Raw genomic sequence first — 21,279 nt, 5'->3', positions numbered from 1 at the left:
ATTAATTAAGTTTATCATGCATTCCTCTCTATCATCTTGCTTCTTCTTTGTTTTATTTTATTTAATTTGTTTTACGAGCTAATTAAGCGAATAATAACATAATAATGATCGATAAAAACCCATCATATATACATGCAAATGAAATAATTAAAAAAAGAAAACAATGACGATGAAAGACGATGAAACCAACAGTGACGGCGAGATTTACCTGATAATTAGAGAAACTAAGAGACGATGAAACCAACAGTGACGGCGAGATGATAAAGCGACGATGAGAAAGAGAGAAAGAGACGATGAGAAAGTGTGTTTGCTGTGTTTGTATTTGTGTTTGTCTGTGTTTGTGTTTGTGTTTGTCTGTGTTTGTGTTTGTGTTAGGTTATGTATGTGTTTTGTGGCTGTAGCTGATCTGTGTTTGTGTGGTTTATAGTATTGAAAGTATTGACAACGGTTGTTCAACAACAACCGTTGTTAAATAAGTTTTAACAACGGTTGTAAATCAACAACCGTTGTCAAATAAGTATTAACAACGGGTTTAAAAATACCCGTTGTGATTACTTTTCACTAACTTTGCGCCAATTTTGCGCCAAATTATTAACAACGGTTGTGCAAATTTAACCCGTTGTTAAAACTTATAACAACGGTTATATAACCATACCCGTTGTAATTAAGTTTAGTAAAAATCGCGCCATACATTCTACAACGTCTATTGTGATTTTCGTGCATAAATGTTGTTAAAGGGGCGTTGTAGTTGCCTGGATTTGTAGTAGTGTAATAGAGGATCTTCGTTATATCGGGCCGAGGGTTCGGAGTCGTGACTAACATTTAAATTTATATACATTTCATTAAATAAAGTATTATTCGATCTCTCTTAATTTAGTAGTTGAATTTAGTTATATACCTACAAGACTAAGATTGTGTTCATTTCAACTTAATTTTAAATTATATTTAGCTTAATTCAATTCAGTTCGGTTCAATTTCATTCATTCTAGCTCTATTAATTTTTTTTTTGTTGTTGTTAGGTTTCGGTTTATTGAGGTTAGTTTAGTTCACCTCAATTATGTACTTCTGTTCAGCTTCATTCACTTTAATTCATCTCATTTCAGCTCCATTCCGCTCTCTACAATTCAGTAAAGCTTCATCTAAGTTGTTCCGGGTGTAATTCCAGAGCAAGTATTGTTACCACCCGTGGCTTGTAGAATAATGTCTTGAGTTGAATCCTTCCTTAGTTGTTCCTCTCGGCCTCTCCTGCAACAATGAACGAACTGAGGGCTTGGCTTTGTGCCAAGCGTACTCACTCCGACGCCCAAGTCAGTAAACTTAAAGGATTAAGTTGTGTTACTTGGCTAAGTATGTATTGTAGAGAGATAAGGAAGATGTTACCAGATGAATAGTGTATTTAGGTTAAGTTGTGGATCCCTTCCTCAATGAAGGTTGAGGAGTATTTATAGACTTTCACCTTTTGTCACGTAGTGGCCAAGTGGCCAAGTGGCTAGCAGGTGGAAAGACTGATCTACCCCTCGGCCGAGGGACCTATGGCAGGCCGGCGGGCCTTGTTGACTCACCGCCGAGGGGTCTTGGATATGAGTACGCGGGTATGTGTCCCGGCTGGCAGGTTGCCATGCCGAGACCCAGGCTGACGGGCCGATGGGCTGCATCGGCTAGGCTGTCTAAGTCGTTGGCTTCCTGTGGGTATCTTTGACTTTGCTCAATATGTTGACTTGGTTAGCGGTGCAGAATATGCCCCATCAATTTGCCCCCAGCGTAGTCTATGCCGTGGTATGGGCTCCGATGTACGTTTGAGCGTATATTCTGCGCAAGTAATTTGTAAAAAATTTTCTGCATCGGCTTCTTCTACTTCGGCCTGATCATTCGTAGGCCGTACCATATCCCCCCTCCACATGGATGTGTAAAGGGCATCCGATGTGGAAAAGGAAGTGACGCTGGCCGAGACCGGGGTTGAGAGTGCCGGTTGTTTTTGATTGCCCCCGGCCGGCGCTAACTAGCTTGGTTGATCGAGTGGCCGGCGGGGAACAGGTGCTTGGGAATTTTGTTGAGGAAGGTGAATAGGCGGAGAGATATGAAGGGGCGTGTTGAAGACGCTTGGTCACTGTTGCATTGATTGACGTTCAACTGTTGCGACGATTGACATCCCGTGGTTGCATGTCCGACACGTGTCTGTTCGCTGATTGGCTGACGTTTCATGGGCTGTGTCCTGATTGGTCCCTCTTCATGGGCTTTTTCCTATAAATAGGGCAGTTATTCCGTGATTTTGGCCTCCATTTTTATTTTCTCAAATTTTCTCCAAAATCCTCATCTCTCTAAACTTTCAAGGGCTGCCTTTGTCTTCTTAATCTTCAGAGTATTTGATCCGGCGAGTGTTTTTTCTTTTAAGGTAAACAAACAAACTTTTTCATTTCTTATTCTGTTACGTAATCATTGTTACCATGTCTTCTGCTGACGCCGGTACTAGTACTTCTGCGCCGGGGGGTTCCCCGTCGCGTCGTGATGAGGAGGAGGTACTAGAGGCCATCCCGATAAGGTTTGGGGGCCCTAGGTCTCCTTCTCCCGTAATTGATCAACCAATTTTAGAGGAACGGGAGGATGAGGATGATGATGCCGATGATGATGGTGTTGAGAGGACTCCTTCTGGTGGTAAGAGGCAGACCATCCCGGATCATGGCGAGGCCTGCGCGACTGGTCTCGACCGTGTCTGGACCAATAAATTCGCCAGCTGCTCCGGTGGGACTCTTTTCGGAGGTCATTTCTCCTTCGGTGAGGGGTACAAAATCGTTATCCCCGAGGAGGGTCAGGCTGTCTGTTGCCCTCCCCCGGGTCATATCGGCGTATATATCAAGCACCTGGAGTATGGGCTCCGGTTCCCTTTGAATGAACACGTCATGGCCATTATCAAAGCTATGAACCTCGCCGTGGCCCAACTGCATCCGTTGGCCATGAGGACGATAGTCGGCTTTGTGTGGCTCTGTCTATATGAGGGGGAGACCCCTACGGTTAACTTATTCCGTCGACTTCATAGTCTTCGGCCGTCAATCGCCGGTAAGGTGGGGTGGTACAGCGTGCAGACGGAGCCAGGATATGTCTCCGTGAACAAGCTTACCTCTTGCAAAGACTGGCAACAGCGATGGGTATACGTCCGAGTGCCGGAGGACTATCCATTGCCTCGGTCTTTCCAGAGCCCCGTTCACTTGCGGTGTGAGACCCGGGAAGAGTATGAAAAATGTATCTCCCGGGGTAAGGTCAAGATGGACGCTTCGTCGGTCCCTCTCACTGCGGATGAGAAGCGGGCAATGCAGCTGTTTGATGCTGAGAAGGGATGGCTCCCCCCGACTCAGATTATTCTTCAGGATGAGCTGTTATGCCGCGTCGGCCTCATACCGGCCCTCAACTGGGGTGAGTGGGGTCGGTGTGAGGCCCAACCTTGCTTGTTATGTTCCTTTTTTAAAGCTTTGTTTTACTTCTTTTATGTAACTCTTGTTTGATTTCTTGCAGATCGGTTTGGTCAGGACCTGTCTGAGAAGGACTTGGAGAGGTTAGGGCTCGATAAGGACGGGAAGGTTGTCCAGCGGCGTCCTACGGCTGACTTTCGCGATCGTAGAGTTTCTCCCAACGAACTTATGGAAAAGCAGACGAGGGCGTTGGATCAGGAGACGGCTCAAGCACGGGTTCTCGGAGGCGTGCCGAAGAGGTCAAAGAAGGCAGCGTCCCAGTTGACGGCGACGTCAGTGTCTGCTCCCTCTTCGACCCCGGTGGTGCAGAAGGCTCATGTGGAGGTTATCGACATCATTGAGGGGGAGGTGACCGTTGCTAAGGATCCTTCTCCTCAAAAGAAAAGAAAAGAGCCACCGTCTGCTTCCACCGTTGGCGGGGAGAAGCCTGCCTCAGCCAGCCCTTCAACTAAGAGGGTCCGAACTGGTACGGATCTAACTTGTGGTTCGGATTTAGCCGGTTCGTTGGACATTCCTGATGACAGACTTTCTGATGTGTCAATGCATGGTGACATGGATGCCCTGTGTAAATTTTTTGTAGATCCATCATTGGCAGTCGGCGTTCCAACTGAACGGCAATCAGGGACGCAGCCTGAGAAGGTTATTGAGAAGGCGGGTGATAGAAATATCACCGTTGACTCCTCAGCTCAGAAAATTCCTTCCACCGAGCTCGTGGCGGAGGGTGAGAGAATATATAAGAGGTTGGCGAAGTGGATCCGTCTAGCCGGCTCCCACGTTATGGAGCAGGAAAAGGCCATGGCCCACTCTGGGCCACTGATCGCAAAGCTTAAACTTGATCTCTCTGCTGCGAGGGGGGAAACCGGGAAGGTTAAGCGGGATCTCCTTGCCGCCGAGAAGCGTGTGGAGGAAGCTGAGAAGCTGCTGAGGGCCGAGAGGGCCAAAGTTGAGGATGCTGATGGCGCCACGACCAAGATGATGGAGGAGCGGGACAGGTATAAGGGTGCCTACGACGCTGTGGTTGCCAAGAGGGACGAGTGGGAGGATCTGTTCAATAAGCAGGCGGAGGCGCTCAGGGACACACAGGCTATCCTTGCTCAAAAAGAGAAGGATATTGAAATGCTTCAAGATGATCTCCTCCCTAAAATGTGCGTCCAATTCCGGGACCAGGCCGAGGAGGCGACCAGGGAGGCAATCAGAAAGCTCATCCCCGACGGCTCCTTCCCGTGGGATAAATTTGACCAGCTCCTGGATGAGATGGCTGATGCTGCGGAAGCAGCGGCTACGGAGAAAGCGGAGGCGGCGAAGGCGGCTCAGATAGCTGAGGCCAAGGCGGCCTATGATGCAAAGGTGAGGGAGGATGAGAGGCTAAAGGCGCTTAAAAATGTCGAGCCTTCTTCAGAGCCGGCCACCGAAGATGCTGCTGCTACTGATGGAGGGCAGCAACAGGCATAGGGAGACGGGCGGTCGTCACCAGACTCACCCGGCATCTCGGATAGCTTTAGCTGTTCGGGGGCCAACTATTGAGCCTTCTCTCCCTGCCATCTTTTGGCGCTTCAAATCCCAAGTCTGTAACCTTTTGTTTTTTTGTTTCCTAGCTTTTTGTAAAGCTTTGGTAGGTAGAGTTTAGGCTATCCTTAAGGGGACGGCCGTCGTCTGTACTCTCCTTGCAGTTATTTTCAATAAAGTTTTATCTTTTTGGTTCTCGGCTTGGCCGGGACTTTGATCACGAACCTTTATCTTCTTGCGTTATTAATTGAGTGCCTTCGTTTTTACCGTTGGCATGGCCGAGTCAGTTAGAATGCGTATCTCAACTGCGTAACGTCTTTAGCACTTCTTCTAGCGTATCGGTCATTGTGTCCCCGTCGCTCTCGGCTAAGGCCGAGGTAATCGGGGTTATGGCTCGATAGCAATTCTTCTAGCGTATCGGTCATTGTGTCCCCGTCGTTCTCGGCTAAGGCCGAGGTAATCGGGGTTATGGCTCGATAGCAATTCTTCTAGCGTATCGGTCATTGTGTCCCCGTCGCTCTCGGCTAAGGCCGAGGTAATCGGAGTTATGGCTCGATAGCAATTCTTCTAGCGTATCGGTCATTGTGTCCCCGTCGCTCTCGGCTAAGGCCGAGGTAATCGGGGTTATGGCTCGATAGCAATTCTTCTAGCGTACCGGTCATTGTGTCCCCGTCGCTCTCGGCTAAGGCCGAGGTAATCGGGGTTATGGCTCGATAGCAATTCTTCTCTTTGAGTGCCCGCCTGGCGGCAATTTTGTGGAGGGAACAAACACTTTGATGGAAAACTTGGGTGATTTATTTGTTTGTTATGATCGTGCGTTGGGGTGTCCACAATGGGTTTGGACACCTCCGCCGCTATACAAAGTATTTCCTCAAGTTATCGGTGTTCCAATGGCTCATCAAAGGCACACATCCCATGTCTGTCAGCCGGTATGTACCCGGCCTCATCTCTTCGACCACTTTGTAGGGACCCTCCCAGTTGGCCGTCAGTTTACCATGAATATTTCCTTTGTTGGTGGCAGCCGACTTCCTTAGGACCAGGTCTCCCACTTTTAAGTCCCTTTTGTGGACTCTTCGGTTGTAAGCTCTTTTCATCCGGTTTTGATATACGGCCAAGTTGAGGCGTGTCAGTATCTCGGCTTTCTTCGACCAGTCTAAGGAAGCTTTCGGCCTTCCTCGTTTTCAATCAAGTTAAAGGTGGCCGTTCGAATGTTGGCACCGTTGCCTCAATTGGTAGGATCGCCTTGGAACCGTAGACTAGGTGGAAGGGGGTGTACCCGTTTCTTCTTTCTCTCGTGGTTCGAAGGGACCACGGGGCCGGTAGTTCATCGGCCCACCTTCCCTTAAGGTCTTCGACTGTCTTCTTTAAACCATTGAGGATTGTTTTGTTGGCCGCCTCCGCTTTGCCCGTTGCTCTGTGGGTGGCAGACGGAGGAGTACGCAAACTTGATGCCAAGCTCTTCTAACCGATTCATTATCGTCGCTCCAAAACTCTCGGCCGTGGTCAAATACCATAACTTGGGGTAACCCGGCGAGTTATAACATTTTCCCGGACTACCTTTCGACGCGGCCGTTGTGGTCTTCGGCCGGCATCGCTACGCTTCAACCCATTTGGTGAAGTAATCGACGGCGACGATTAAGAACTTCCTTCCTCCGGAGGCCGTTGGGAACGGTCCTAGCATGTCCATCCCCCACTGTGCGAAAGGAAGGGGACTAAGCACCGGTTGTAGGTCCCTGGAGGGAGCGTGTATCACCGGGGCATGCATTTGACAGTTCGTGCACTTCTTGGTTTTTGTTCTGGAATCTTGAAGCATGGTGGGCCAGAAGTAGCCAGCTCGGAGAGCTTTGTGGGCTAGTGTTCTTGCCCCCATGTGGTGTCCGCAGATTCCTTCATGAATCTCGGTTAGTATCAGTTCTGCGTCGGCTGGACCGACACACTTCAAGAGTGGTCTTATTACGGATCTTCTGTACAGTTCCCCTTCGAGCACCAAATACCTGGCGGCGATCCTTTTTATTTTGGCCGAGGGATTGCGGTCCTCCGGCAATTCACCTGTAAGTTTGTATTTCATTATCGGAGTCATCCACGTTGTCTCGGTCTCTATGTTACCCACCATGCCGACGGTCTCAGTGATGCTCTTCGCATTCCTGATATCTACCAGCACGGTTCGGCTGACATTCTTGATGGTTGAGCTGGCAAGTTTGGAGAGGGCGTCGGCCCGGTTGTTCTCGGATCTGGGAACGCATTGGATTTGGAAAGATTTCAATTTCGCTATGTCGGCCTTTACCCTCTCTAGGTACCTTACCATTCCGTCGTCTCGAGCCTCAAACTCCCCTCTGATTTGGTTAGTAACCAACAGTGAGTCTGTCTTCAACACGATGTGTTCTGCTCCGGCAGCCCTAGCTAACTCGACTCCGGTTATCACCGCCTCGTATTCGGATTCGTTGTTCGAGGCCGAGAAGGTGAATTTCAAGGCGTATTCAAACTCGTCCCCGTTTGGGCTGATGATAAGGATGCCGGCTCCTGAGCTGTTCGTCGTGGAGGAGCCGTCGGTGTAGACCTCCCATATGCCTGGGTTTGGCTCTTCCTGATATGTGCATTCGGCCAGGAAATCTGCAAGTGCTTGCCCCTTTATCGAAGGCCTTGGTTTGTACTGAATGCCGAAACCAGAGAGTTCCACTGCCCATTTGATGAGCCTGCCGGATTGTTCGAATTTTTCCAAAGCTTTCTCCAATGGCTGATCGGTTAGGACCGTCACGGGGTGTGCGTCGAAGTAGGGTTTTAACTTCCTTGTGGCAACGACGACGACGGCGAAGGCTGCTTTTTCAATTAGTGGGTAATTTCTCTCGGCGGGCAACAGTGTATGGCTGACAAAGTAGATTGGGTGTTGCTGTTTGTCTTCTTCCCTGACGATCACGGCGCTGACCGTGGCCGAGGTAACTGCTATGTATAGGTATAGCGTCTCCCCCAGTATTGGCCTGGACAGAGTTGGGAGAGTCTGAAGATGAGCTCTCAGTTGCTTGAAAGCCGTGCTCTGTTCCTCCCCCCAGCTGAAGTCTTTATTCCCTTTCAACACTTTGAAAAATGGGGTGCTCTTGTCGGCTGACCGAGAGATGAAACGGGCAAGGGCCGCCATTCTCCCGGTCAACATCATAACCTCTTTTCGATTCCTTGGTTCCGGCAGGTCTAGGATTGCTTGGATTTTGTCTGGATTTGCATCGATGCCTCTGGCACTGACAAGTACACCGAGGAATTTTCCTGCCCGGACACCGAAGTTGCATTTCATTGGGTTGAGCTTCATCTTGTATTTCCTTAGTGAACAAAATGTTTCGTGTAAATCGGTTAGGTGCTCGCTGTCAGACTTGCTTTTCACAATAGCATCGTCGACGTAAGCCTCAATGTTTCGCCCTTTTTTATTTTGGAACACTTTGTCCACCAGTCTTGTATACGTTGCGCCGGCGTTTTTCAAACCAAACGGCATCATTTTGTACATGTATGTGCCGTTAGCGGTGATGAATGCGCATTTGGGCATGTCTTCCTCAGCCATGAATACCTGGTGGTACCCCGAGAAGGCGTCTAGCAGGCTCAGCATGGTGTAGCCTGCCATGGCGTCGATTAAGCTATCTATTCGAGGCAAAGGATAACAATCTTTGGGGCATGCTTTATTAAGATTGGTAAAATCTACACACATTCTCCATGCTCCCGATGATTTCCTTACCATCACAACATTGGCTAGCCACTCAGGGTAAGTGCAAGGCATAATAAAGCCCGCCTCAAGTAGTTTATCTACCTCGGCTTTGATGGCCTCATCTTTCTCGATTGAGGAGTTCCTCATCCTTTGCTTGACGGGGCGAGCGGTGGGAAGTACGTTTAGCTTGTGAGTAATTACCTCCCGGCTCACACCCGGCATCTCGGCCGCTGAGTAGGCGAAGACGTCCTTGTTTTTCCTTAGCAGGTCCAGGAGTTCGGCCCTGAACTTCGGTTCCAGGTTGACACCGACGGTTACGGTGCGGCCTGGATCGATCTCCACCTCCTCTGTCTATGCTCCTTCAACCATACTGATGGTTCGGTCGTTCTCGGACCTGGGAGTGTGCTGTATCTGGAAGGATTTTAATTTTGAAGCGCCGGCTTTCACCCTCTCTAGATATCCTGTCGTCCTATAGTCCCGAACCTTGTACTCTCCTTTGATCTGGTTGGTCAATAAGAGCGAATCTGTTTTCACCACGACATGCTCCGCCCCGGCGGTTCTGGCTAGCTTGACTCCTGTTATCACTGCCTCGTATCTGGATTCGTTGTTTGAGGTTGAGGAGGTAAGCTTCAAGGCGTGCTCAAACACGTCTCCGTCCGGGCTAAAAATAATGATGCTGGCTTTCGAGCTATCCGTCATGGAAGGGCCGTTAGTGTGTACCTCCCATACGTCGGGATCCTTCTCGTTCTTCGAGACGGTTTTATGTGCTTCCCCCCGGTCCGAGACGTATATCAATGTCAGGGCCCGGATGGATATCACAGCGTCGATTTCGCTCAAAGTGACCCGACCTATGAGAACGTTGTAGGCAGACGTGCCGTTGATGACTACGAATTCAGACATAACATTCTTGGCTGCCCCTCCCTCGCCGAACCTCACCGGCAATCTGACTGACCCCAGTGGTACCAGCCCGGCCCCAAAAAAGCTGTACAACGGGTTGGTGCAGGGGCTCAAATCTTCAATCCTCAGACCGAGGCTGAGAAAGCATTCTCTGTACATAATGTTCGTGTAGGCGCCTGTGTCAATCAGGCACCTCTTCACCAAGTGGTTGGCTATGTTCAGGCGGGCTGTAAGTGGGTCGCTATGAAGAGCGATGACTCCTTCGTAGTCCTCCTGTCCGATGGTCATATCGGGGATGCTGGGAGCGGGGGTGGCTGTGTTGGGCACAAAGCTGATGGCCTGATATGGTTCATTCAAGTGCCGTTTGTGCCCATGAGCGGACCCATCGTTCCCGTTGCCCCCGTTGACAACATGGATTACTCCTATCCGTTCAAAGACGGACTTGCTGTTTGACCCGCCGGCATCTGGTTTTGGGCCTCCGGCAACATATTTGCCGAGGCTCCCCTTCCGGATCAGTTCTTCAATGGCGTTCTTCAGGTGTCGGCAGTCGTTGGTTAAGTGTCCGGTGTGGCCGTGGTACTCACAGTACTGGCTCGTGTCACCGTCACTCCTTGGCCGAGGGGGTCTTTCCCATTTCTGGCCCTCGTTCTTGCTCAAAGCGAAGACCTCGGCGGCCGATACGACCAGGGGGGTGTGGTCATCGTATCGCTTTTTGTAGTACGTTCCCGAGCTCCCCCCGGCGTCCGCCGAGTTCTGTTTCCTGGCAGACTTGTCCGACCGTGACCTATTATTCTCACGGCGTCTTTCATCGGACCGTGACCCGTTGTTGTCACGGCGTCTCTCATCCGGGTTATCCTCCCGGCGGCTCTTCTTTTCTGAGTGCTCGGCCTCGCTGGGGCCTACCCAGGTCTTGTGGTAGTCCTCTACTTTGATGGCTTGGTCAGCCATCTTCCGGCGGCGTCAAGCCCGGCCTCCGTACTTGATGAGCTCATTTTTTAAGTCTCCCCTTGGGAGGCCTTTCATCAGCGCGAAGGCCGCCAATTCGGGATTAATTTCTCGAATCTGCTGGACCTTTCCGTCGAACCTTTTCACATAGCTTCGTAGAGACTCGCCCCCCTCCTGTTTGATAGTTAGGAGGTCCGACGTCTCCACGGCCCTCCTCTTATTGCAAGAGTACTGGGCTAGAAAGGCGTCCCTTAGGTCGGCGTAATAGTATACCGAGCCGTCGGGAAGCCCCTTGTACCAACTTTGAGCCATCCCATGCAGAGTTGTTGGGAAGACTCGGCACCAGACCTCATCGGGCTGCTCCCATACCGACATGTAAGACTCGAAAGCCTCAGCGTGGTCGGCTGGATCACTATCTCCTTTGTATGATAGAGGTGGTAACTTGAGCTTGGTTGGCACCTGGATTTCTAGGACGTAGGCGCTGAGGGGCTGTCTGACCACGTGTCGAACGACACGCGGCGATCGGCTCCTCGCATTCCTAATCCGGCTCCTCCCCTCGTAGCGGGAAGGACTCCTTCTTCGACTCGGACTTCTCCTCCAACTTTGCTGAGTCGGACTCCTCTGGCTCCTTTGGGGTAAGCCTCGTTCGTGCTGCGGGGACGCTGTCCTCCCACGAGTACGGGAAGGACTTAGGTCTACCACGCCCACTTTGGGCTCCCCCGGCGACTTGGCTGGGTCAGCTTCTCCTAGTGCTCCGTTCAAATTTCTCGGAGTCACGTTTTGGGCCCTGGTCTCCTGGACGGTCTCCGTCGCTCTTGTCGGCGTGACAGTGTGAGCAGGCGTATTACTAATTAGGTCCAGGAGCATTTTCGGTTTGCTACGTCAACCACATGTCCCGTGATGGTGACTGGTTGGTTAGCGGCGGCGTGTCTGGCATTATTGGCATCCCGAATTCCGGTTGGATTACTCCGCCGGTGGAGGGCTGCACGACTCCAGAATTGTTGAAGGTATCATCTTGGTAGAGTGCGGTTTCGTCAGTCACGACTGCGTCTTGTTGTTTCGACATTTTCTTGGCTTTTTGGGTGGGTTTGTTTTCGTGTATTTTTGTTTGGGAATGAATGTGACTAGCTTCTAGTGTCTATCCCCACAGACGGCGCCAATTGTTCCGGGTGTAATTCCAGAGCAAGTATTGTTACCACCCGTGGCTTGTAGAATAATGTCTTGAGTTGAATCCTTCCTTAGTTGTTCCTCTCGGCCTCTCTGCAACAATGAACGGCGAGGGCTTGGCTTTGTGCCAAGCGTACTCACTCCGACGCCTTGAGTCGGTAAACTTAAAGGATTAAGTTGTGTTACTTGGCTAAGTATGTATTGTAGAGAGATAAGGAAGATGTTACCAGATGAATAGTGTATTTAGGTTAAGTTGTGGATCCCTTCCTCAATGAAGGTTGAGGAGTATTTATAGACTTTCACCTTTTGTCACGTAGTGGCCAAGTGGCCAAGTGGCTAGCAGGTGGAAAGACTGATCTACCCCTCGGCCGAGGGACCTATGGCAGGCCGGCGGGCCCTGTTGACTCACCGCCGAGGGGTCTTGGATATGAGTACGCGGGTATGTGTCCCGTGGCGGGTTGCCATGCCGAGACCCAGTGACGTGATGCAGGGTCGCATCGGCTAGGCTGTCTAAGTCGTTGGCTTGCTGTGGGTATCTTTGACCTTGCTCAATATGTTGACTTGGTCAGCGGTGCAGAATATGCCCCATCATAAGTATCTAACTCACTTCAGTTCAGTTGAACTACTTTTAACCCAAAAGAGCATAGCCTAAGTGTCCAAATATAAAGCCTCTCAAGATCCAGCACCACTCATAGTACTTCTAAAGTTCTAATCTTGATTTATTAATGAAAAGCTTAAATGAGTTAGGTTGGGGTTGAGGTGTATGACATGTTTAAGTAAATGAGTTACCGAGTTAATTAGGCTTGAGGGATGACACATTTATATGTGAAACGAACACGAATCCAACACGACAAAACTTGTTTACCATTTCTAGTACAAATGGTGTCATGAATGTACCCGGCAATTTGAGTGATACTCGATAATATTATCGTTAAACGGATTCATACAAAATTATTATATTAAGATAGTTGATTTTGAGTCAGTGGCTTATTGGTTATGGACTAGACCTAAATCTCTTACACTTTATCGATGGATAACTAGAATTAAATTGGTCATTCTCAAATAATTGAAGTGCTAATTCTTATTTAAGATAGTTGTAACTTAAAACGATTTTGATATTCAATTGAAATTGAGTTATAATTAAGAGGAGGTTGTGATAAATCATAAATTTAAACGATTTAAGCAAGATTAGTTGCAATTTGAGATGTTTCTATAAAAGACCATCTTAAATACCAAACGATTTGATATCTCCTTTTGTGTTGCTTATAGGGATAAAATAAAACAATGTTGGAATTGAAAGCAATGGGATAACCAAAAGTGTAAAACAATAATAAATGATTGCAATGTGGTATCATCATGTCCACACAGTCGACAAAAAACTAATGATAGACAAGGTCATATAAAGACGGAGTATTCATCAATTGGATCAACCTTGATTAATTTATGGTCCTCCATATAAGATGCATTCCTCCTAATCTTGACAAAAGTCATGCACATACACTTTAAACTATTTCCATATATACTCAAATATTTCATCCTTTACATTTGTAGATAAGATTCGAGATCAAATTATCTATGTGCTCTATCTATCTAAGAATTTGTTTTGTACTTCTCCACCATCCAAAGCATATTTTAGGAGTGGTCAAAATAAAGGAGTATAGCATACGAGATATGAATCATATGAAATAGAGTTTAATATTTAAACGAGCACGAAACAAAATGTGAATTTTAATTTCGATTAATTGGTTACGAATAAGTTATACGGACATAATTTAGAAACAAAATGTGAATTTTGATTTCGATTAATTGGTTTTGAATAAGTTACACGGACATAATTTAAAATAATTGAAGGTGGGAGGATGGTGAAGGCGGTGATATTGATAATGATTTTGTTCCTTTATTAAGGATGGCAGGATCGTGTGGATAAACAGATAACGTAGAATGTGTAAGAGTGTACAACTAATACTAAGTTAAGTTATGCTTGAATCGTAGGTATCGAGTGATTCTTTTCGGGAAAACAACCATTACACTAAATAGGGGGAAATCGACAGGATGTCAACAGATATACTATCAATAATGTCTTTCAACCTATATCTACTCACTATGTCAAATTTCATGAAAATTTTCGAATATTATCAAAGGCGTGAATTTATTAACCTTCATTTTTTGACGAAGTGGTTATTAAACATTGCTTACACGAGGCTAAGAAAGTTCTCGACTTTATAGCCTCAAATAGACATTCCCGTCAAACTCTATAAAGGTGGTTCAACTCACCTTTGTATCCGTAGGCGACCAATGAATTATAGAGGTCTTGTTCAAAGTATTCGGTGGAGGCCCTAAATTACAACCACTAAAATATTAATCATCCCTCTTTGCATTAGAAATGACCCTTTTTCATTTGCATGCACTAAAACACAATTACATTTGAGAAAATATATCGAATTCTAAAGCATAGACGTGATAGATTTGAGATAGTGACCCTAAAACTAAGTCAGTCGGAGAAAATTTATCAACTATATTAATCAAAGAAACCGAGAAAGAAAACAATGAAATTATGCAACCCTTAACAAATAACGAAGTAACAAAGAAACCAAAATATAGATTATTAAAGAAAAATTAATACCGTAAGACCAAAACCAAAAGAAATAAAATTGGAATAAGTTATACTCCTCTCTGTCCCTAAATTCGTTTGTTTACCTTCGGTTTTGGCGCAAATACAAGTGGATAATTAAATTACCCTTCAAAAATATACCAAAATTAGAAAAGTAAGCAAATATAAGACACTCATAAATAGAACACGTAAACAAATAATGGGAGAACGAGTATAATTATTCTTCTACGGAGTAAGAAAAGAGGTTAAAGGTTGAAGATGAGAGAGAAAAACATAGAAAATAATGAATAAGGAGAAGTCAAATAGTCAGAATATGGTGGTATTGGGTTTGATGTAGGCCATATTTGCGGAACAAAGAGATTGTTATTAGTGTATTATTTTGAGCCACAATAATTATGACTAACCATGGTTATTTTTCATTCTACATGTTAAAGGGTCGAACCCAAAAATTTAGAGCCCTTTATCTTATGGGCCCGGGTGCGATGAGCTGGGTGAGCTGAATTGCTCTACCTATGGCCGCCCCTGTTTGTATCCAAATAGAATTTTTATTACCATAGCAAGCAAAAAAAAAAAACATATCCGCTCCCACACGGGTAAAATAGTCTACCACTCAACCGGCGGAAAATAAGCTAATACAATAGTCACGACCGCTTGATTAAATACACCGAAAATTTACAAAATAAAATAAAAGCCTCTCCTAGCTACGCGTAAATAATTTGATGACAAGGTTGGCATTTGGAAGGGAAGTATAAAAAATGTTACTGATGGGGCATATTCTGCACCCGCTGACCAGTCAACATATTGAGCAAGGTCAAAGATATCCACAGCAAGTCAACGGCTTAGACAAATTTAACAAGCGCGCACTTCGGCTGTCTCTTGGGTCCGGCGGGGCAACTAGCCGGCCCGGGGCACACATCCGCGAACTCATATCCAAGACCCCTCGGCGGTGAGTCAACAGGGCCCGCCGGCCTGCCATGGTCCCTCGGCCGAGGGGTAGATCAGTCTTTCCACCTGCTAGCCACTTGGCCACTATGTGACAAAAGGTGAAAGTCTATAAATACTTCTCAACTCTCATTGAGGAGGAGATCCACAATTTAACCTAAGAATCACTATTCATCTGGTAATATCTTCCTTATCTCTCTACAATATATACTTCGCCAAGTAACAACAACTTATCTCTCTAAGTTCACTGACTTGAGCGTCGGAGTGAGTTCGCTCGGTCCAAAGCCGAGCCCTCAGTTTGTTCACTGTTTCAGGAGACCGAAAGGAGGATTCAACCAAGGACGTCATTCTACAAGCACGGGTGGTAACATATAACTGCTCTGGAATTACACCCGGAACAGTTACAAATTTTCAACCAATACAAATAGAACACCACAAAATGTGTTTTTAGTACTTTTTTCCGTTTCTAAACCATACGAAGTACTCGGTATATGTTACTCTCACATTTCGAATAATATCTTACCCACTATAAAAAGTACGGATTAAATTATGAAATACTGTATATGTTTATATCGAGTCTCTTTTGTTTAAAAAATACTCCCTCTTATCCACTCTTTTCTTCCCTATTTCCTAAAACAGATTATTCAGGTTTTCTTCCCCTTTCCTTTTTGAGAAAGTTTTTATTAATATTATACTTTTACCTCTTTACACTCATCAAACTCCACTATATACTTTATTAATATTTAATTCTAATTATTCTTACCTCTCTCCAATAACCAAACCACACTCATCTCCTTTATTAATATTTAATCATAATTATTCATACATTTCTCCAATTATCAAACCTCACTCGTATCTTTATCAATATTATACTCTCCACCCTTAATCTTCATGCCCACTTCAAAAGGGAAGAAAAGGGTGGATGGGAGGGAGTATTAAGCATGGTTTTATCATTTTTAAATGAATAGATTTTTGTAAACGTAAAGTAAGAGAGTCAAGTTCAAGCAACAAAATAGTCATATATATAAAAAAACTAGAGGGAGTAATAAAAAATCATTAAATTTTGCTTAAGATTCCTGTTCTTTCTGACTAATCTCAGACCATGTTAGTTTAGTTCAGCTCTATTTTATTCAATTTTATTTCAGTCAATTTTGTTCAGCTTATCTATTCATAAAATTAACTCTTACTTTGAGCTCCATTCACTTTAGTTTAGCAACATTCAATTTAGCTCAATTAAACTCAACTCATTTAATTCAGTTGAACTCGTTGAAGTTAAAAAGAACATTGGCTAAGAAGGTGTTTAGGTAAAAGTAAAACCCCTCATAACCTTCTTTTATTTCCAACATTATTTAACTATTTATAAATTTCGTCTTCACTTAAGACGGTTTTAAGCGGGATTTTGCATAACAAAAACAAATAATACTGTAATGTTGCATTATTTGGACCCCATCAAATTTGCCAATTTGATTCTTCCTTCCTTTCCTTGATTCTATCCTCTTATTTCTCCCACTCATCATCATTGATGTTTGCAAACTTCACATTTCTTTACTTGCATTCTTTTCTATAAACAAACACCTCAACTTACCTCTTTCTCTCTTCTTTGTCTCTCCCTAATTTGACAATCCTAGAACCTTTGTTTACTTGACAAAATCACCATGTCTTCCCCTAGCAAAAGGAGAGAAATGGATTTAATGAAACTGTAAATTACCCTCTTAATTAATATTCATCTTATTATCTCAAAGTTTTCATCTTTTAAATAATTTGTTGAAAATAATTTTATTGATTTCTTGGATTGATGGTTTTTTTTTTTTTGAATTTATGTTTGTGTTTTCAGGATGATGAGTGATTACAAAGTTGAGATGATTAATGATAGCATGGTTGAATTCTATGTTGAATTTCATGGCCCTAATGAAAGTAATTTCTTTTGCTTCTTCTTGTTATTGTTCTCGCACTTGTCTAGGATTAAATTTACTCAGTCCGTCTCAATCATTTGTTTACCTTTTGATTGATTATAATACCCGAATAAAAAAGGTAAACAAATGATTGAGAAGTAGGGAGTATTGATTTTTCTTGCTTGATCATCCTATATCTATGTTTAAAGAATTTTTTAGTTTAGCTATGAGCCTATGAAGATACTGCTTTTTTTTTTTCTTGATTAATTGTTATTGATGTTTGTAATCGAAGGAGTTATGTCCGTTGTCCTATTAAATAAACCCGGTTAATACTACGGACTGTTATGTTCTTCTAGGAGCGGCCATCGGTTTGACTGCTTAACCTGGTTGATTGAAATGATATTTCTGGGATTTTTTTTTTTCTTTTTTTAATGTTGCTGTAGAAGTTACTGTATGACTTTAGAACATTCAAATTTATGATTCATTTAATACTTTTTGCTGTGTCATAATTGAAAGCTCTACAAGTTTGTGGTGAGTAATCACCTAACTTATCCTTGAATTCCCTGTTTTACGCCTGTATATTTAGCAGCCTTTGACTACAATTATCGGGTCTTAACGAGATAATTAGTCTCGTGAGGAATGGTCTCGTATCAGTGAGACTAACCCAATTTATATAAAATCTCCATCATATTTCCTAATTCCTCCTATTAACCTACAAGAACTGAAATAAAAGCTACTCCTTTATTTGTTTTTTAGTCTCATACAATTAGCAGAGGGGGATTCAATTTTTTTTACCTTAATGTACCTCGTCCGTCCATTTCATCCATTGGGTCCAGGCTTGATTGCGAGTGGCCCATTTTGCATGAGAATTATGATGATGTGCTGTATACTAGACCACACATGTGATTTAAGAATGACGTTTATGAAGTTAATGGTGAATTGAAGATGGTTTGTGGCAGGTCTCTATCAAGGAGGTGTGTGGAGGGTTAGAGTGGTGCTTCCGGACGCTTACCCTTACAAATCTCCATCAATAGGTTTTCTAAACAAACTATACCATCCAAATGTCGATGAAATGTGAGTTGGTGCTCTTACGTGTACGTTGCTTTATAAAAGTCATTTAGTGGTGGTACGGAGTACGGACGAGACGAGCCACAATTTGGGTTCGAGACCCATCAACATTAAAAGTTAAAACTGCCTTTGTGGGCTCCATTTATATTAGTGTCGCTATTGAGCTTCGGTTTTGTTAACCATAAGGTAATTTGCAAACCTCATTTTTCAGGTCGGGATCAGTTTGCCTCGATGTTATCAATCAGACATGGAGTCCAATGTTTGGTAAGGCAGAGTTTTGTATATCTTCAAAGAAGTTGCCAACGTGTTATTTGTAGTACTGTTTAAGAACAAACTTACGTTCTGCAGATCTGGTGAACGTGTTTGAAGTGTTCCTCCCACAACTCCTTTTGTACCCAAACCCATCTGATCCTTTAAATGGGGAGGCTGCTGCTCTGATGATGCGCGACCGAGCTGCTTATGAGCTAAGAGTCAAAGGTATTGGCATTCAGTCTTTCTCTTGGTCGTGATAGTGGTGGTTAAAGTTGATTTCAAATATTGCTTCATGTTTCTGTTGCCAGTTTTCACATTTCGCTGCTGTAACTAATGTCTGACTTATATGTTGATGATTTGGGTTCGAAACCTGTCATCGTCAAATCCACCTTGTAGCTTCCCTTGCACAAAAAAGATCCGGCTTCTGTTGCAACTGGCCCTTGAACCCTTCAACCTTTTTTCGTGTGGGCACATCACATCCGTTGCTTTTGTTTTGCGAGATAGGTTTCACTGTGAACTTTCTTCGGCAGAACTTGATTCAGCAGAACCCATGTTACTCATTTACCCGTGCCCAACAGTTGGACATGGGTATAACACTTGGGCACCTCATTTTAAGCCAAATTAAGCAAGTATTTCAGAAAAGTAGCCGAGTTTGACACTTGGACACGTACCCGTGTCCGATCCTTCTAAACGATAGAGCATAACAATGATCATTTGGAGATTTCTGTGAGTCAAATAAATAATTTTTTGACGTAGAAACTGTTGTAGATGTGACCTTTTTATTGTTCTTAGTGTCGGTGCACATAAATTAATTTGACCTCTATGTTGCAATTGAACGTATGAGTGTGTTTCGTCGGCAACCTTATCAGCATAGTAGTAAAATATCTTGAGCTGATTTCTTGAGCATTTATTGGTGAGTTTACAATGATAGGTTGTGAGATGAGTTATTGCTCCAAAATGTGCAATAGTAAGAATAGTTTTACCCATAATGTGCACTACTTGGAATACAGCGCGGACAATTTAGCAAATCATAACAAGTCATTTTTCCTAGTTCATGTCAAAACATGATAAAACAAAGGGTAAATTGATAACTTATACCTTAAGTAACAAAACTTTTTAAATCTTACACCTAACATAATTTTTTTCTAAAACTTATACCAGAAATGCCCAAATCTTATATACTTAATACCAAGTGACAATTCTGATGGAAAAAACGAATGGATTCCGGCAGAATTCAAATTTTACCCAGTCAATGTAATATTTGTTTCCAAGATTACCCTTCTTGTTGTTTATATAAAACACTATCTATTTATGATTCTATTCATCTATCTACTCTTCATTTCTTCTTTCTCTTTCTTCTTCCCAAATTTATTCACTACTTGAATAAATCAATCAAAGATTTGGTCATAATAACCCACTTCATCTTCCACTATTAATACTTTCCTTCACTCTTGCGAATTTGGTCTTATTTGACCAAATTTGCACCAACGATGAATGACCATGAATGACAAAATTTGATCTATGTATACACTCTCCAACCTGGAATAAATGACCATGTTTATCCGGCTTTCATATGGGTCAATTATATTTCACCAACAATAAAGAACACTAATTTGGGTCGTAATTAATCAAAGTAAGCAAAACTAAAATCATATTTGTACAAACGTAATTAATATTGACCAGAATTGCGCGATATAAGGAGCGGAATTGTAGAAGCTTTATTAGTAAAGTATTGATCAGATTGAAGTAGTAACATTATAGAGGATTGATTTATGTCCTAGAAATTGATTTGGGGTTTTAACCTGGGAAAATAGAGGATTTCTTAATTTAGGGATAATGAAAATGAAAATAAGTGAGGAATTAAGGTAACTGTGAGTCTGTGAGTGAATGTTTACTAGAAGGGCAAAACGGTCTCTTTCTAATTTTTCTCACCGGAATTGTTAGTTGGTATTAAGTATATAAGATTTGCACATTTCTGGTATAAGTTTTAAAAAAATATTATGTTAGGTATAAGATTTGAAAAGTTGTGTTACTTAAGGTATAAGTTATCAATTTACCCTAAAACAAAATGCATAATGGTAATTTCTTCATGGTATTGGGCAGAGTACTGTCAGAAGTACGCGAAACCAGAGGATGCAGGAGCTGTCCCGGAAGAAAACACGAGCGATGAAGAACTGACTGAAGACGAAGATGCTTCGAGTGATGAAGAGATGGTGGGCCAAGCAGATCTCTAGTTGCAGACCACCACTTGATTATGCCTGCCATTTAATTCGACTTGTATCTGTACATTATGTATTACTGTAATAGGGTTCTGGTTAAATTGTTCCCCATGCTTTATTGTAAAGACTCTACTGTGCTGGGGTATGCATTTCTGGGAGGATGTATTTGTCCCCCAACTTCTCCTTTAATTTGTTGAATTCTCTGTAAATAACTGTTTATTGTCGTCTTCTATGCAAATGTAACTTGTTTGTTTACCCATTGAATTCAAGCTTACTTTGATTCCTGATTCGTCTAAAAGATGAACCACACATCAGGAATTCAGTTTCAATCTCATACCACCCTCATTTGATTCTTGATTCCAAACCGATACCCCATTGTTTCAGAAGTCTTCCGAGAAATCGTAGAACCTCATCATAATATTATCATACAACCGTCTTTTATAAGAATTATTAGTGTATTTCCGCCTTTCCTCATTTGAGCTCTATTACGCTAGTAATAATTATGCTATGTGAGGTAATTGTAATCGCTAGCACATCATATTAACTGAACATTTGGTAGACATAATCATTCAAGAGCATCCATTACAGTACACAATCAAAAAATTCAAAATCTATTCCCAGATGTTCGAAA

General features: G+C 43.7%; 1 protein-coding gene across 1 annotated transcript; it reads left to right on the top strand.

Moving 5' to 3' along the window:
* Positions 1 to 16,595: 16,595 nt before the first annotated feature.
* LOC141596573 (ubiquitin-conjugating enzyme E2 4-like) lies at positions 16,596 to 20,903 on the top strand. Its single transcript, XM_074416774.1, has 6 exons — positions 16,596 to 16,916; positions 17,052 to 17,131; positions 18,069 to 18,183; positions 18,389 to 18,441; positions 18,526 to 18,654; positions 20,533 to 20,903. The coding sequence occupies exons 1-6, from the start codon at positions 16,873 to 16,875 to the stop codon at positions 20,661 to 20,663; spliced, it is 552 nt and encodes a 183-aa protein (XP_074272875.1). The 5' UTR covers positions 16,596 to 16,872; the 3' UTR covers positions 20,664 to 20,903.
* Positions 20,904 to 21,279: the final 376 nt, after the last annotated feature.

Source organism: Silene latifolia, chromosome 8 (genome assembly GCF_048544455.1).
Source record: "Silene latifolia isolate original U9 population chromosome 8, ASM4854445v1, whole genome shotgun sequence".
Lineage (NCBI taxonomy): Eukaryota > Viridiplantae > Streptophyta > Magnoliopsida > Caryophyllales > Caryophyllaceae > Silene > Silene latifolia.
The sequence above is the reverse complement of the archived record's forward strand: the minus strand, read 5'-3'. Positions and strand labels throughout refer to the sequence as shown.

Bases quoted from the DNA above. Each gene is read 5' to 3' on its own strand.
- LOC141596573 (XM_074416774.1), top strand. From the start codon at position 16,873: ATGTCTTCCCCTAGCAAAAGGAGAGAAATGGATTTAATGAAACT. The intron at 17,132-18,068 runs GTAATTTCTTTT...GGTTTGTGGCAG, and splicing joins ATTTCATGGCCCTAATGAAA to GTCTCTATCAAGGAGGTGTG. The intron at 18,184-18,388 runs GTGAGTTGGTGC...CTCATTTTTCAG, and splicing joins CATCCAAATGTCGATGAAAT to GTCGGGATCAGTTTGCCTCG.